At 54.0% G+C, this 16,449-nt stretch overlaps 1 protein-coding gene across 12 annotated transcripts in view; it reads right to left on the bottom strand.

Moving 5' to 3' along the window:
- Window positions 1–136: 136 nt before the first annotated feature.
- Window positions 137–16,449, bottom strand: part of SEC16A (SEC16 homolog A, endoplasmic reticulum export factor) — a 33,959-nt gene continuing 17,646 nt past the window's right edge. For 6 of the 12 annotated variants that reach the window (XM_055325116.1, XM_055325106.1, XM_055325090.1 and 3 more), the window contains 23 exons: window positions 16,158–16,219; window positions 15,911–16,049; window positions 15,333–15,578; window positions 14,227–14,324; window positions 13,354–13,435; window positions 13,066–13,183; window positions 12,818–12,929; window positions 12,526–12,631; window positions 11,820–11,960; window positions 10,644–10,757; window positions 10,219–10,411; window positions 9,399–9,635; window positions 8,825–8,907; window positions 7,735–7,881; window positions 5,849–5,929; window positions 5,616–5,672; window positions 5,402–5,513; window positions 4,889–5,029; window positions 4,651–4,724; window positions 4,020–4,094; window positions 3,499–3,558; window positions 2,560–2,637; window positions 137–1,719 (listed from right to left, as the gene is read on the bottom strand). In XM_055325116.1, the coding sequence (XP_055181091.1) occupies window positions 1,651–1,719; window positions 2,560–2,637; window positions 3,499–3,558; window positions 4,020–4,094; window positions 4,651–4,724; window positions 4,889–5,029; window positions 5,402–5,513; window positions 5,616–5,672; window positions 5,849–5,929; window positions 7,735–7,881; window positions 8,825–8,907; window positions 9,399–9,635; window positions 10,219–10,411; window positions 10,644–10,757; window positions 11,820–11,960; window positions 12,526–12,631; window positions 12,818–12,929; window positions 13,066–13,183; window positions 13,354–13,435; window positions 14,227–14,324; window positions 15,333–15,578; window positions 15,911–16,049; window positions 16,158–16,219 (2,625 nt within the window). In that variant the 3' untranslated portion in view covers window positions 137–1,650. The other 6 variants (XM_055325126.1, XM_055325144.1, XM_055325162.1 and 3 more) reach the window with 4 other exon arrangements.

Genomic DNA, 16,449 nt, shown 5'->3' with positions numbered 1-16,449 from the left:
AACCGCCGGGCCGCAGCTCGGCTGCGGCCTTGGCTGGGGTCCCCAGGGGACCTACCAGCTACCAGCACCCAGCACGGAGAGGCGGCTCCTGCGCCCCCCACCCCAAGAGGACCCACAGACAAATGTAAACAAGAGGTGATAGCGCCTGCGAGCGCAAAATACTTTATTTACCAATTTGCAGTGTAACAATTTGCACTTAGGAAAATAACAGCTCCCGCCGGGCCGGAAGGGAGCTTCTTGAACCAAAAGTCGGTGGAAGTCGGCGCAGACAACGGTGGGCAGGCCAGATGGGGGGCTGCCGAGGGTGCCGGGAAGGTCTGGGGGCCCAGGACCCCCACTGCGCACCAAGGGACGCAAGGATGCTGCCCCTTCAACCCGGACTCTCTCAAAGTGACAGGAACAGATGTATTGAGCCTGCCCGTAGGCGACACACGAGAAACCTTCAGTGGCCTTTCCTGGATGACCCAGGGACCCGGGGAAATGGGGAGGCCTGCACGAATTCCACGTTTTTACCATTTCTGTACTCAGATTTAAAACACCAAGCAAACTACGTTCCCCAGCAGAACCTACAGAAATTATTTCCTAATGATTCTTATAAATATTTAAATCTTTTCTGCAGTCTCTTCAGACCTAACAAGAATGTGAGTAATTTCAGGAACAGTCGATGAAGCCGTAAAGCTTGGAGTCCAGGGGGAGGGCTCTCCCTTCTGGTTTCCTGTGACTGCAGTAGCACGCTGCCTGCAGAAGATGCTGAGGTGGGTAGAACAGAGGCAGAGCCTTAGATGCAGAGCACGAGTCAAGAAGTATTTTCCACCCCTCTCTTCAAGATGTCACCACCCCCTGAGAAAGCAAGGCAAGTGGATCGCACCGTGAGGACCAGTCGTGACTCTGGCACAGGCAGCGTGGCCATCCCTAGCGGTTCCCCGAGGAACCTAATCCCACTACTCACATACGGAAAAAACCCAAATCAGATTTGTTGTGGTGACAGTTTTAGTACCGGTGGGTTAACATGGACTGGTCCTGGGTGGGAAAGACAGGGTCGCCCCTCGTGCACGGGCAAAGCCAGTCCCCCTGGGTTGTGTGGGACACAGACAGAAGAAGCTGGAAACGTCTTTGCTACCGGATGGAGATGCACTTCAGCGATTCGGGCCTCCCTCAAAAGCTAACCGAATTCTTACTAAACCAAGTCCACATTTCCTTGAGGGCTTTGATGCAGAAAGGACCTCCCAGGGCCACAGGCGGGCAGCGGAGCCTCCTCTGGGCCCAAGGCTCGCTGTTCACTGTGCATGGTTAGGTTCTCAGAGACACCCGGGTTCCTCAAGAGCGAAGTCCTTCCTGTAACAAAAATGCCTCCAGCCCCACCCAGCATGACACTCTTCCACAACTGAGCCTGTCTGACCCTTAAGTCACTGCTAGGTAAAAAATGACAGAGCCAGAGAGCTCCCGTCCCAGCCAGCGTCCTTCTGGAGCTGCACCTGACTTGGGCCATCCTTCAGGGACAGAAGCGGTGGAGGAAGAGCAACTATGTCACGTGGAGACACAGCTGCCCATCCAGGAACACAGGGATGCTGCAGGTGGTCTGTTGAAGTTCTTGGTGGAGCATCATAAGGATTTCAGGCTTCAGGATACGGCTCCAGGATGGGGACTCTCCTAGCTCAACACTGGGTACTTCCTCTGGCCAGTCCTCCCCATCCTTGAGCCTCCCGAGGTGGCAGAGGCCTGGAAAGACAAGTCAGAGTGCTGACTCCCACTCACCCAGCCCCCAAGGCCCGTGGCACCTTCGAACACCCGCCACTCGGGTGTGCGGGACCATTTACACCAACACGCAGCCCCGGTAATGGACCAAGGCAGGACCAGGTCAGGGGGTCTCTTTAAAGGGGTCTGCAGTTCTGTCAGGTGGTGAGAGGGGAGCTGACCCCAGGGGCCGACCCCCAGGGAGGAGAGGCCATGGGCCTCTCCTGTGCTCCCTCGAACATCTTAGCTGGAACAAACATCAAAGAATTTCTGTAAAGCACAAACCACAAGGCAGAGATAACAGAAGAAAACTGCATCGTGGAGCAGAAAAGCAGATGTGTGGCAGCTGGGTGGTACCCTGGGACGGGATACAGTAGCCCTGGATCAGGGTGGCGGGGGCCAAGAGCCTGGTGCAGAGGGAGCAGGCTGGCCACCCCGGGCAGTGAGGGCAGGGGCTGCACCAGGACACGTGGGGTCAGCTGAGAGTTTACACCCTGAATGCCAGGACGACCCCTACACCACAACCTTCCCTCTCCCTGGCTCTCCCCAGGCTGGCTGACGGTCTGTACACTACGGACAAGAACAGGGAGGGGAGGGGAATGAAAGGAAACATTTAAGAACATTCCTCAGTGAAGAATGGGCTGCCGGGTGAAGGGTGGCCAAGGGCCACATGGGAGGAGGGAGGGCAGTGTGCAGTACACCGGCAGAAAAGTGCGGGGCCCCAGCACGGCTTATGCCAGAGCAGGGTCTGCAGGTCAGCGGGTGCAGTGGGGGCAGGCCTGCCGCCGGTGTGGGGATGGGGGCAGGGATGCAGGGGGCACTGACCTGTGCAAACGGAGCATGGCTGTAGAAGGGCACGGCCGGCCCGGGGACGCCCCCTGTGGGGGCGTGGTCGCTGGGAGCCTAGAAGCACAGAGAACCCACATGAGCGCAACGACCTCACTGGGTGCTGTGCTCCTCGGTGCACACAGACACTACTCCTGGGGAGCCACTGACAGTACTTCTAGGTAAGCCACAGAAGCAGGTCTAAGACGCTTCTCGCAACACTGGATTTAATTACTTCATGTTTCAAAGAAAAATAGTAAACATAAAGCAGCATGCAGAGTAAAATGCCTCAGAAACCAGAACATGCAAAAAAGTAAGGAGTGCACAACACCAAGACATCATGTTAGTGTCTATTTTAAGTGGTTAGTAAACATTTTCGATTACTTCAGACCTAAAAAATCCAGCTATAAAATCCAGTGTTTTCATGTGCAAATAAAAAGGTCAGAAGACGCCTTCTATCAAGCCAATGGAAAAGCTTCAATGCATGATACACATAAAAGATGAAGTATTCCTTTATCTCCCGCCCAGGCTGGCCAGAGGACAGCCTCCCTGCCGCCCTCTGCCAGGCCACTGAGACCAGGAATCCCTCCTGCCCCCATGGGCATCTGAAACCCACTCATACACGGTGAGGCTATGCCTGAGGCCGGCCATTTGGAAAGAAATCAATCCAGAAAGAACACAATTACAAACTGCATTCGTTTACTAGGAAAATCTTGGGGTCCACACGATCGCCAGTGTATCAGGATAGCTCACGACCTCCTCTGAGGACATGGGGAGAAAGGAACACTGCATCCTCTGGCGTGCAGTGGATGGGGGGCAGGGGCAGTAGGTCGCGTTAGTGACAAGGGCACGACGGCCAGCCAGCACAGCGCTCTCAAAGGGAACACAAAGGCGACCCAGTTCAACTCGTGTTCAGTGAGAATTGCCAGCCACAGGTACCTGATAAAAATGCTGGCTTACTTCACGTGATAATGAACTCATTGAACTACAGCGTGAAAGCTACAAAACAGCAAGAACACACACAAAACAGACAAATAAAAAATCAACATGCATGTTGCTGCTCCAAGCTGTCAGTTTAACCCCAAAGAGCTTCAGGATGCCATTAGAATCAGGGCAGTCCAAACGGGAGAAAAGCCAGAGTTAGCGTAAAACACCTATTTGAATGGACAGTTTTTATGAAGAAATAACCACTAGCTGGGGGGACTACAGTGGTCCTGCTGTGCTGAGTGGAGCCTGGGGCATATGTGCTCCAACCCTGCTCGACCTGGGGCTCCCGAGAGGTTCTGCGCAGACAAGTGGGACTGTCTGTGTCATGTTCCCACGACACCCTGCAGGTTCTTAAAAGCTGCTAACCTGCCTTCTACTCAACACTTGCTTTCAAAAGAAGCCATTGGACAGTACACGTGAGCCATGTGCCAGCCGGGCTTCGGGTCAGGGAGCCTCCTGCAGGGGTGCCTTACCTCCCCTCCTTGGGAGCTGTCCTCGCGGGCAGGTGGGAGCTCAGGACCGGGGAGTGCCGCCGCCGAGCTAAACACCTGCCAGAGGAAGGAGACATGCAGCCCTCCATATGGGATGCTCCGCCCCACCTAAGGCGCCCCTTTGAGCACTGGCAGGACCCACGGGCTCCAGGGCTGATGGCCAATCTCCAGGGCACACGGACGCTGGGCCCTGCCCGCAATGGCCTTGTCATCCCATCTCAGAGCAGGAGACAGGCTTTGAGGAGTTCTGTGACCCCGTCAATGTCAGGCAGCTAATTAACAGGGAGCCAGGCTTGAAATCCACTCTGTCCACCTCATATACCATACTCTGAATGATCCTATTTTACATGCAAATTCTAAAAAATTTTAAAAAACTTTACAACCATGATTTCAGGAAGACCGAGTTAGCTACCCTGCACACGTGGTTACTCTCCGCATCTCTAGTAGCCGTTCATTCAAGGAGAGAGACTTCCAACAGAAACAGGCTGAGTGTGGGCCCCAGGTATACGGTGGGCCTGACCACCAAGTTGGCAAAGGTCAGGGCCAGCCTGCCCCCGTGGGGGAGTGAGGCAAACCCTCACCGTCACCCTGCACGTCCTGCAGCCCCACTCACCTGGGGCTCTGAGGCAGGTTCTGGGTTGGCCGAACCCCCTGCGGCACCCTCTGCGGGCGGGGCTTCCTCTGCGTCTGTGAAGGGGACAGTGCGGGAGACTGTCAGTCCCACAGGAAGGCTTTCCCATGGTGCACTCACTCACGGGGACAGAGAAGCGAGTACACCCCTCTTACAGGGAGATTAAAGCCAGAGGCTCACAGAAAAGGGGTCAGAGGTCAGAAGGCCCCGTACCACCTACCTGCATTTGGTCCAAACAAGTGAGGAGGAATCGGGAGCGGGGCAAGAGGAGCAAAAAACTCTGCAGGAGCAGGAGCTGCCTCGCTCCGCTGAGGGCCCCCTGGGTTTAAAACGTCCACGTAGCGTGCTCTGGCTCCAGCTGCTTCAGGAGAAGCGGCAGGTTCAGGTTGGTGCACCCCACACCCCCGCCTCCCCATGGTCCCACCTTCCCCCAGTGGAAGAGCGAGCGGGGATGCAGCTATCCACACAGCACTGCCCACCCCACGCCCCGAAGCTACCGGTGCTGCACTGCCCACCATCTGCGCCGCCCAACATCAGCATGGAGTCTGCTGAGCTGGGCCCTCCCACTCCGGAAGAGGAGAGCTCTCCCTGGGACTCGCCCAAGGGAAACCAGGATCCCTCTGCAGACAGATGGCCTGCCATCTGACGCCGACTTACAGACCCTAAGCCCTGGCATCACCGGAGGACCAGCAGGTTCTCAAATAAACTCTAACCTCTAGCTTGACTGTGTTACCTGCTTTCCTAGAAAACATGTTCACAGAGGCCCTCGGGGGCCCTCCAGGACCAGGGGGCCCAGCAAGCGGAACCTTGGGGAGCGAGGCTGGTGGGGGGGGCGGAGCCTTCTTCTGTGGAGGGAGAGCATCTCAGGGAGTCATGTGAGGACCCGAAGCCCCAGAACAGCTGGGGCAGTCCCCCCAGCCAAGCAAACCCTGGGAATTCCGACTCACCTCCTCCTCCGGCTCATTTACATCCACCCACCGGTTCTTCTTTTCATCCCAGACGATCTGCCACGGTTGTGAAAAGTAGAGACAGACGTCAGGAGACACAGCTCAGGGGACGCAGAGCCTGCTCCCTCCACACAGCCCACCCTCCCGGAGATGCCACCCAGGCCTGCTTGGCTGTGGAGACACTACACACCAGCACTGGCAACGTTCCTCAGGCTGCACTCCATCATACTCACCGATTTGTTCTTGTCGTCTGGCAAATAAGCTTCTGTCCTTTTTTTCCCCGGGAGCCAACGGAAGAACCAGGATTCACTACTCTAAATGTAAAAACCATAAGAACCACCTTGAGGACACGGTGCTCGGTGACAGAAGCCCATCACTGAAGGACGGATTCTACTGTCAGGACGCCCCAGAGGAGTCGGGCCCATGGACACAGAGCAAGAGGGGACGATGTGCAACAGGGACTGAGGTTCAGTCTGGAAAGGGGAGTCCTGGACACAGGCACAGACGGCAGCTGCATAGCAGCTGGGGTCTAACAGCATAGAACCATGACCTTAAAAATGACTAAAATGCTAAGTTTTATGTTACGTGTATTTTGCCACAATTAAAACCTCTGAACACTGAGCCTTTTAGAGCTTTTCCTGTCTAAATGCCAACGAGTGGCAGATTCTGGCATTGTTCTGGACTAAGCAGTGGCGAGCAGGCTGGGAATGTCCTGTGGGACCTCCTCAACACAGTCTGTCACCCTGCGTCCTATGCTGGGAAGATTTAGGTGTCAGGGACGCTTACCTTATTCTTCATATGCTATACTTCAGTTTATCTAAAATATGGAGAAACAAGGAAGCAGCAGGTGTGTGTGTTCTCAAACCCGCCACTCTGAGCTCCGCGGTGGAGGCGACACAGTCTGCACGCTCACAACGGGTCAGAGCGTCATATTTTAGCCCAGGCCCATGCACACTCTGAATTAAACTTGTGTTTCCTTAACGATGCTGGCCATTAAGGGACACCTGGGCAGCCTAGTGGGTTGAGCATCTGACTCTTGGTTTCGGCTTAGGCCGAGATCTGAGCTGTGGGATTGAAACCCAAGTCGGGCCCTGTAGAGAGTCTGCTTGGGTCTCCCTCTGCTCCTCCCCCGAGTGCCTGCTCTCACTGTTTCTAAAATGGATACATCTTGAAAAAACAACAACAAAAAAAACCCACCAAAAACCACTAACCATTAAAAAAAATTCAATATGCTGAACTGCAAGAAAATTAAGAATGTGTCCTACATAAGCTAACATTGTGAGTAAAAAGGTGGTCTGCAGACTGAGGGAAGATCCTGGTGACGCACACATCTCACAGAGGACTCGTGGCCAGGACATGAAAGCGGGTGAGACACAAGCCAACACTACAAAGGAAAACACACAGGTGGTAACGGCACATGACAAAGGTGCTGGGCAAGGAAGCAAAGCGAGAGCATTAGGAAGCACCATGAGCCCCTGCTGAGAGGCTGCTGTGGAAAGGCCTGACAACCCAGTGCGCATGGGGAACAAGGATTGCCCTGCTGGTGATGAGGAATGACTGGGCCCCTCCGGCTCTGCTGGGGGGAAGGTCACCCAGTACAACCGTCCAGGAAAACGGCCTGGAGGCACCTCCCTGAGAGAAATGAGCGCTTTCGCCAACAGAAGACAGAGAACGCTCACATGGGTTTCACGTAATGACCCCAAACTGAAAAACCGCAAAGGTCCATTACTGGAAAAAAGGACGAACAAAATTATAGCACCTGCATAAAACAGATGCTATTATACAATGACTTAAAAATCAACCACTGTTATAGGAAGTTCTGGTATAGGAGAAACTAATGGTGACAAAAGTCAGAGAAGGCCATCTGTTAGGGGTGGGCCTTCACAGGCCCTGGATACACAGAGCCTTCTGGGAGGCTGGCCCTGTTCCAGCTATGCTCTGGGTGGTGGTTATATGGGGACAGACACACAAACACATATTAAGCTGTGCACACCTCCCTGTCCGCATAGCACGCTTCCAATGCCTTTGTCCCACTGCCAGTGTAGGAGGAAAGTTGTCTGTGGGAGCTGAGCCCCCTCCCCAGGCGCCCCCACCCTGCTAGAGGTGGGCTCTGTGTCACCTTCTTAGGCTCCTTGGCCTCTTTCCTGGCTGCTTGTGTAGGTCTCTTCACTTCGGGAGCGGACGTCAGTGGCGGCTGCAGAGCACCTGAGCTGGCACACTCCCACCCTGGAGGGACCTCAGAGTCCTGGGACATCCTGGAGGGGCCCTGTCCCAAGACAAGAGGGGACAGGTTCACCTGGGGCACTTCCCCAGGACCCTTTTTCTTTTTAAAAAAAAAAATATTTAATTTATTCATGCCCAGGACCCTTTAAAGCATCACCAAGGGGCCATATCACTAGCGACAAGAGCAGAGTGAGGAGAGGGCAGGAGGCAGCTGCCACTGCCTCCGGACCTGCTCTTACAAGCAACCTGGTCAAGGCACGTGGCAGAACTCAAAACGTGCCAAGGCACGTGGCAGGGGGACCATGGAGTCCAGGAGGCACCCATGGGCTGGAAGAAGGGGTGTGCATGTGAGCACCAACGGGCCGCTGGGCAGAGAGGGCAGGAGACGTTTTAAAACACAAGATTCTTTTTTTTTTTTTTCTTTAAAATACACATGGCTGAGGGAAGACTGTCTTTTTTATAAACTCTTTTTTTTACGTGAAAATAAAGCATTTTCATGGTAGAACACATAAGGAAAGTTTAAAGTACAGCAAGTGCCTGTGACAGCGTGGCCACAAAGGCCTGGGTTTGTGGGAAGAAGGCTGCGGGACCCACTGCGCAGAAAACCAGGTGTCCCTCTCCGCTGGGGCCAGAGCAGCAGACCCAGTATGTCTACCCAACACGTCTAAGAAACTCGGTGATTTCAGGACAACCAGTGAGTTTCCGGGATTCTACTGCAGAGAAAGGGGTGCAGAACCTGGGAGGCCTCTACGTTTTAGAGAAGGGACTGTACACCAAGTGATCATCCTCCTCAGCAGTTTCCACCGACCATTCACACTGTGAGGGTTCGAGCTACCTTACAAGTGCTCTCCTGCTGAGGAGCAACTTCAAAGATAATCTTGTTCACACCATTCTCCCCCTACTCACAACTGGAGAACAAGTTTGGGCTCCTGATCAACGCAACTTATGGAAAACAAAGAGCTTAGGGGAAAAAAGTGGGAGGGTACCAGATTAGCAAATTTTCCACCAAAACCCTCTTCTCTCAGCTCCAGAAGTGAGTTTCTACCAAGCGCCTCTGGTGGCAACACCCCTGTCAAGAGAAGAGAGAACTGCCATAGTCTCTATGCTGACACAGCACAGAGACCACAGCACATGGCAGACGGACGCGCTCGCGATACAGCAGTGCTCCGAGCCCAAAACCAGAGATGTTCCCGAAATAGCTTCCTTTTGAAAGCCAGGCCAATGTTTTGCTTTATTCGTGGGCGCACAGGCAGGCAGGTGCCCACCGGCACAAGAACCATATCAATTGTGGAGGAGGCTTTGGCCTGGGCACAGCTCAAGGCCAGCTTGCCACAGCTGCATGCCCACTTACCCTCCTTACTCTAACACGCAGCCACATCACAAAACAAATGAGCACTGACATCCATGAGCCACCCAGCCTACCACTTCCAGGATCCTCAGCATGCCCTGGCTAGGGAACTTGTCTCAAGTCCAAATGACTCATGGCTTTTCCACCAATCCCCTCCTTGAATGCCAAACCCACTATAGTTCTGCTCTCGGGGTGGCATTAAGCAGGCCTACCTGGGTCCTGGGTCCTGGCCTCCTGCTCACTTCCCTGCAGAGGTGGCACACCAGGTGGCAGGCCAGGCCCCAGGTACGGAGCCACAGGGTCAGGCCCAGAGGGCTCTGGAAAGCCAAGGGCAGCCCCTTGGGGTCCACAGCCAGGCCCCAGCTCAACAGGGCCCTCAGGTGGCAGCACCGGGAACAGTGGCACCCTGGCAGGGACGGCTGACTGGCTGGCAGGGAGCGTTGACGGAGCTGCAGCAAGAGAGCAGAGAACAGAAGCCTGCCGTCACTGGTGCTAACTCCAGTCACTTGAAGAAGCTAACCGGTGGTGGCCAAAAGTTTATCACAACTTTTTGTGTGGCCCCGTTTCTTTTGTTATGGGCCCAGGGAGCAAATCGTCAAGACAGAAAGTGCTGATGATGCCAGGGCATCAGTGATTTGGAGAAAAGCAGAACACAAACTTTTAAGATCAAGAGGAGGATGTCATTAAATGTTACATGGGGCCCAGGCTTTAAGACTCAGCAAGACCCCAATGCAGCCTGGGGAAGAGCTGCCTGCAACAGAGCTCAGTGTTCGTGGATCCCTCCCCACCACCTTCCTTCTCCTCCGCCAGGGCTCAGTAGGTCACCCACCCAGCGAGACAGATGTCTAAGGCCGTAGGACCTGACAGGCTCACGAAGGGCGCCAACCCCAGGGAGAGAGGAGGCTGACGTGCTGGGAAGACCCATCCCATCCACTCTCCTGGAAGCAAAACGACAACGTTCCACATTGGGAAGCACCTGCTGCGTGGGGGAGGTGGGCAGGTGCGCTGCTTCCCCGGTGTTAGGGGGCTCACCTGAAGGCAGCAGCCGCACACCCTGGCCAAAGTGCTCAGCGCTGGACAAGGGCGGCGCCAGTAGCGGATTGCTGGTGCCCGGGCCCCCTGGCTGGGCAAGCGCTGGGCCATCGTAGTGCCCTGCCTCGGAGCTCGGTGTGCTGGGGCAGCGCTGGGGGAAGGTCCCATCCTGACTCCACACTGTGGCACCCTCCTAAGGGAGAGACATGGCGGGCATTTCCAACACCATGGCACCCGGCCCCACTGACCCGCTGCCCACTGTGCCTTCCCTCTCCTGGGGGTTTAAGTATCCTGATGACTGTGCACACTCCTAAAATCATACTGTTCACAGCTAACGCATTGGTGTGAAAACAGTAGGGGCCCGAGTCACACTTGTCAGGATGTCTCTGACCTCCTGGTCCCGAGACTGAACATGTGCTTCACACCTTGACCTGCTTGTCCACGCGGTGCAGCTGGGCCAGCCAGGCAGGCTCAACAAAGGACTCCTCCTCCGGCTTCTCTCTCAGCTGTGGGTCAAAGAGCCGCAGCTGGGACGCAATCTGGACACACACAGGGAGGAAAGGGCCCCGTCACTTACCAGGAGTGACAACGAAGGCTGTTTCCAAAACCTACCATTACCTGGAACAAAAGCATCTGTGGGGCTCAGCAAGATTGTCCTCACCACCTAGGAAGGCTTCTGAAGCATGCGGGGGACCTGCCCTGAAACCTCCACACACTGCCGAGTCATTAGACAGGGAGCCCAGCAGCCTGTGTGCCACCAGCACCCGGACCCTCCGGAGAGGAGTTTGCTGCCACTGCTGTCGACTACACAGACTTAGCTTTACCGACCAACTGATCAAAATGCTGAACAGACCCAGACCTGCACACACTCTGATGGGCTATGGGGGGGTGGGGTGGGGGGAGAGGGGACAGTGAGGGATATGGGTACAATGAAACCAGGTGGCCTTGAGTAAACAGTTGCTGATGCCGTAAGGACTCGCTAATTATTCTATTTTCATAGACATCTAAAGCTTCCTATTCTCCAGTGTCATGAGTATATCTCCCAGGATGAAGCTCCTGGAGGGAGGGGAACATAGGTGTCCCCATGCACATGGGGCACCACCCACCCCATCCTGTTTGCACCTCACCCACACCTTGCACAGTGTCCATTTTATAGAGCAAGAAACTGAGGCTGGCCCTGGAGCAGCCAAGACCCCAACCCAGGCTACTGGACTCTAGAAACTCACACTCTTAACTGTTAGATTAAACTGCCCCACGGAGGGGATCCCTGGGTGGCTCAGTGGTTTAGTGCCTGCCTTCAGCCCAGGGCGTGATCCTGGAGTCCCGGGATCGAGTCTCGTGTTGGGTTGCCTGCATGGAGCCTGCTTCTCCCTCTGCCTGTGTCTCTGACCTCCCCCCGACCCCCGCCATGAATAAATAGATAAAAATCTTTAAAAAACAAAAAACTGCCCCATGGCAAGCTTCCCAGAGACGGGGTCCTTCTTCTTTCAAAGCTTATAGCCCAGCGTCTATACCAGGTGAGGCCTCTGAAGACTTCCTACACGACTTCCTGACGTGCACATGGGAAGATGCCACTGGAAGGATGCTGGAGAAGACGTTACCTGAGCCAGCTGGCTGATGAGCACGGGCGAGTACTTGTGGGGCTGCAGCAGGATGCTCTTGGCAATGACCTCGCAGTAGTGGAAGGCCTGTGTGGCCAGCCCCATCTCAGCCAGGCGGCACGAGTAGATGAACTTGAACACCTGGGACCAGGGAGTGCAGTACAGTCGTCCCACTGCGCCTCCCCAGCCCCCTAAGCTGGAGCTACTCCAATGCCTCATGCCCCTTGTGCTCCCCACGGCTGCCCAACAGCACTGAACCCCAGTCCTGGAAGGATTTTAGATGTAAGTCAACAACTAAACTTCTTAGAAACTCACTTCTTTTCTTCAGCACACTTACCAGGCTAGTCACACAGGATTCCTCACCCTGTGCACCCAGGCCAGCCAGAGTGGCAAGATGGCTGTCCCCACTGACACCCCACTACACAGCATCTACACCCACACGACCCCAGGTCAAAAATACTCTCCTTGTGACAGTAAAAAAGGCAGACAGTTAAGTACCAAAAACCAAATACTCTAGGAACTTTTTAAATGCAAAGAAAAATCCTCAATTCCATAGGGTTTGCTTCTCAAGCATTACAGATCAAATGTCTCAACATTTCCAAAAACACTTTATCGCCTTCTGTGTAAGAGCTCAAAAGCCCTCAACGACCAAAGACTTGTTAGCACTGACCACCCCCTCGTTAAAAGCAGAGTAGCTCCAGCTTACCTGGAAATTGGGGAAGGAGCAGGTCTGTGCCCCAAGAGACTGGGCATATTCATAGGCTTCTGTCCTCTGAATAGCTTCATTGGTTGCAAACTTTGAAAACGGCAAACTGTTGAGCAAATAAATAATTTTAATGTATGAGCCAGTTACCCAGAAGCACATCCTGCCACGTGACTGACACGGTGTGATCAAGATGGGAGACCATGGCTGCCGGGTCTGCGAGAGCCGTTTCTGGGTTAGCTGATGGAGGACTGCTTCCTTTCTAAAGGAAAACAGATACTAGGACGTTCCTCACCTGTGGTTCGATCCAATTAAGACGAGTTTTGTGGTTTTCTTTGTATAAACTCCCAATCCGACCTGGGCCATGAGGTAGCAAAAGTGTGCAGCATCTAAGAGACCTTTTGAAGCTGAGGAGACATAAAGCAGGCCGAGACTCAGTGGCTGTGAGTTCTCCCAGAAATCTCCACAAGTGGACAGGAACACCAGAGGAGCTAGCCGAATGATGCACCACCACCTCTGTGCCTACATGCAAACTCAACCTACCCAGAGTGTCACCCATGGTGGCCATCGCCCTGGACTCCACATCCACATTGCTGCTCAGGTTGGACAAAACCATAGCAAGATGTGGCCTCCAATCTCCCCACTTCTCATCTCCGCAACACTGAGGTCAGAAAAAAGCATAACAAAGTCAACCCTTATCCTTGGAAGAGCGTGTCACTATCCTCTTGTAATAGGGGAACTTGAGGAGCCTAACAGGAGAAAGCACTGGGTTTGCAGCCTACAAAGTGCCTCTCATAGGAGCGCACTTCACAGGGAGCCCTGCACACTGACCGTGGATGCGGCAGGCATCCGCCCTGACATCAGCTGGTACACTGTCTGCAGAGGGTCATTGATGGGAAGACTGTTGGCGAACCTAGGTGGATACAGAGAGAGAGCTAAGTCAGCCCTGTTTAAAAGACCAAGAAAAACCAGTCTGGCTTCATCCTGGCCCTCTGGAAACCATCTTGTGCCTCACCCAAGCAAAGCATACAAGTCCCAGTATTTCAACAAAAGAACTAAGAAAGACTAAAGAGGGGATCCCTGGGTGGCTCAGTGGTTTAGAGCCTGCCTTCACACCCAGGGCGTGATCCTGGGGTCCCGGGATCGAGTCCCACATCGGGCTCCCTGCATGGAGCCTGCTTCTCCCTCTGCCTGTGTCTCTGCCTCTCTCTCTGTCTCTCGTGAATAAATAAATAAAATCTTTAAAAAATAATTTTAAAAGACTGAAAAATACAGAAAACTGCAGTTAATAAAATTTTTTATTTATTATTTTTTTAAAGATTTATTTATTTATTCATTCATCAGACACAGAAAGAGAGTGAGAGAGGCAGAGACACAGGCAGAGGGAGAAGCAGGCTCCCTGCAGGGAGCCTGACGTGGGACTTGATCCCGTGTCTCCAGGATCACACTCTGGGCTAAAGGTGGTGCTAAACCACTGAGCCACTTAGGCTGCCCTAATAAAATTTTTTAAACCACCCTTCTCCGTACAGCCGCAGGGAAGAGGGCCCAGCAGGCCTGCACCAGTGTAACAGCAGCACAATACAGAGGACACTCCCCAGATTGTGACAAGGGCTGCAGGTCACTGTGCTTCCAAGAGCTGACCAGGCAGCGCCACTGGACCAGCCTGATGTGTCCAGAAACAACCTATACCTTAATGTCCTCTACCTGGTCATGACGCGGGCGTGTGTCCGGCTATCCATCTTACTTGCAAGTAACAGAGCATGACCCCATAAGGCATTCTTCATCGCAGACTCTAAAGCATCCTGCAAAATATTTTAGTGGTTACCTGAGTTATCAGAACAATTTCTGGGACATAAACGAGCAGAAACAACAGCACGTGCTGTTACGTGCTGTCGGGAAGGCAGGGGAGAGGGGCCACGGGGCCCATGAAGAAGGCGTGAGTCAAAGGCCCACCAACACAACACAAAGACATCCGCCTCTCACAACTTGCCCTCATTGTGAAGTCCCTGCAATAGGTCTGTGCATGCATACACTAGTTTGTGATCTGTTAGCAGCCAGCAGACGGAACATTCACACTAACGAGAAACAAGGACGACGGAGCAGCAGTACTGCTGCCTCCCAACTGTCCTTTCTGTTGTGACAGATGCCACAGGCATGCATCCCCCGTTCCAGGACACACAAGGCCTCCACAAACCACATCTCACACAGACAGCTTTTAGTAACGTGGCTTCCCTACACCCAGAATCCTCTGGGGTAGCCCTGCGAGGACTGCTTCTTCAAGGACAGGGACGTGTCGCAGTAGAGGAAAATGTTAAGCAAACCTGGCAGATTCTCCGATTTCAATCCGTCGTAAAACGTTGTGAAGATTATTTATCAGATACGAGCTTTTGGAGTTTATCATGACATCCAAGTACCAAGAACTCTAGCCGCCAGAGCGGGGCGGGGGGGGGGGCTTCCCCCTGGGCCCTTGAGCGGCTCCCACCCGACCCCTGCCTTGCTGAGAGATGGTGAGCGCACGCCTAACTGTGTGAGAACAGTCTGACTCCTGTCCCGAGCCCAGGTCTGTCCCTGAGACACACACACAGCAGGGGTGCGGCTCAAGTCCCTGAACACTGCACCTGCAAGTCTCCGACCCTGGCGCCCCTGGAAAGACAGCCTCTGCAGTCGAGGGCGGACACCTTGGACCCAGACACACTTCATAGAATGAGCCCACCAGCGCCGGGTCGCAGTCAAGGTGCTGATGCTCCCGAGAACAGGACCGTGCACACCAGGGCCCGCCCATGGACCCTGCGGGTTTGAGGCCTGCTCACCTTCTTGCGGCCATATAGCAGCAGTTCCCGGAACCTCTCGGTCTCCTTCTCAAGAGCACTGCTGCTGGCTGCCTGGCTGTCAGTGAGAAACGAGAGCTGGGCCTCCCCAGACTCCTCCTCCTCCACTTGCTCCACAGCCTCGTTAGTAAAATCAATCAGGTTGGCCTCGTTGGGTGACTTCCCAGGAAGCCACACAGTTTTGTGGTCTTGTAACAAAAGCTCCGCAAGGTCTGTTCCCACCACAGTCTGTAAGGGCCGCAAACAAAAGTGCTTCACTACACACAGAATTCAGGTCAGGTGAGGCCCCCAATAGGACTCCTCTGATGAGCATGTTAAACTGCCACGGACACAAGCCACCACTTGTGATGTGGCCAGGAGCAGGATGGACAGATCAGACGACCTGAGAGGCTGACAAAGTGGACCCAAACCTCCCTTCACCCCAAACCACATGCTCTCAAATTCCACTTCCCCCCAATCACAGGTGGGATACTCTTCCTGAGTAAGCCCCTGGACAGTGACCCTCCTTACCGCACAGTCTGCCGCAGAAACTGCTCAAGACAGCCCAACAAGAAACTTACCCCATTCTGTCTGCACAAGAGAACGATAAAATTCCAAAGAAGACTTGCAGACTCTTTGTCAATTAAATTTTCATTCTGCAAACATTTTGTAGCTTTATTCTGTGCAAAATTAATAACATCCACCTTATGGGTATCATCTCTGAAAAAAGAACAGACACTCAATGAACAGCAACAACTGCATCTGTGAGGCCAAGCACAGCAGCCACCCCCTCACCAACGTCGTGGTATGCTTCGACGGGGAACATACTTGCCAAGCGGTCCTGGGAACGAGCGCAGCTCCTCCTGCTCCGGCGTGTGCTGCAGCAAGGTCTGAGGTGGAACGGGTGGGGGCAGAGAGAGAGAGAGAAGCTCACGGGGGTCAGGTGCGTCTCAACACCAGCCCATGTCTGCCGGCTACACCTCCCTCACTGGGTGCAGGCACAACTGCTTTACAACCATTATTTTCAAACTCAGCAATAAGAACCATCTCTCCTCTCCAACTCTGAGGCAGGGCCCTAATACATGCGCAGAAGAGGGCTGCCAGGGCCGCAGGACAGGGT

Source organism: Nyctereutes procyonoides, unplaced genomic scaffold (genome assembly GCF_905146905.1).
Source record: "Nyctereutes procyonoides isolate TBG_1078 unplaced genomic scaffold, NYPRO_anot_genome, whole genome shotgun sequence".
NCBI classification, from domain to species: Eukaryota; Metazoa; Chordata; class Mammalia; order Carnivora; family Canidae; genus Nyctereutes; species Nyctereutes procyonoides.
The sequence above is the reverse complement of the archived record's forward strand: the minus strand, read 5'-3'. Positions and strand labels throughout refer to the sequence as shown.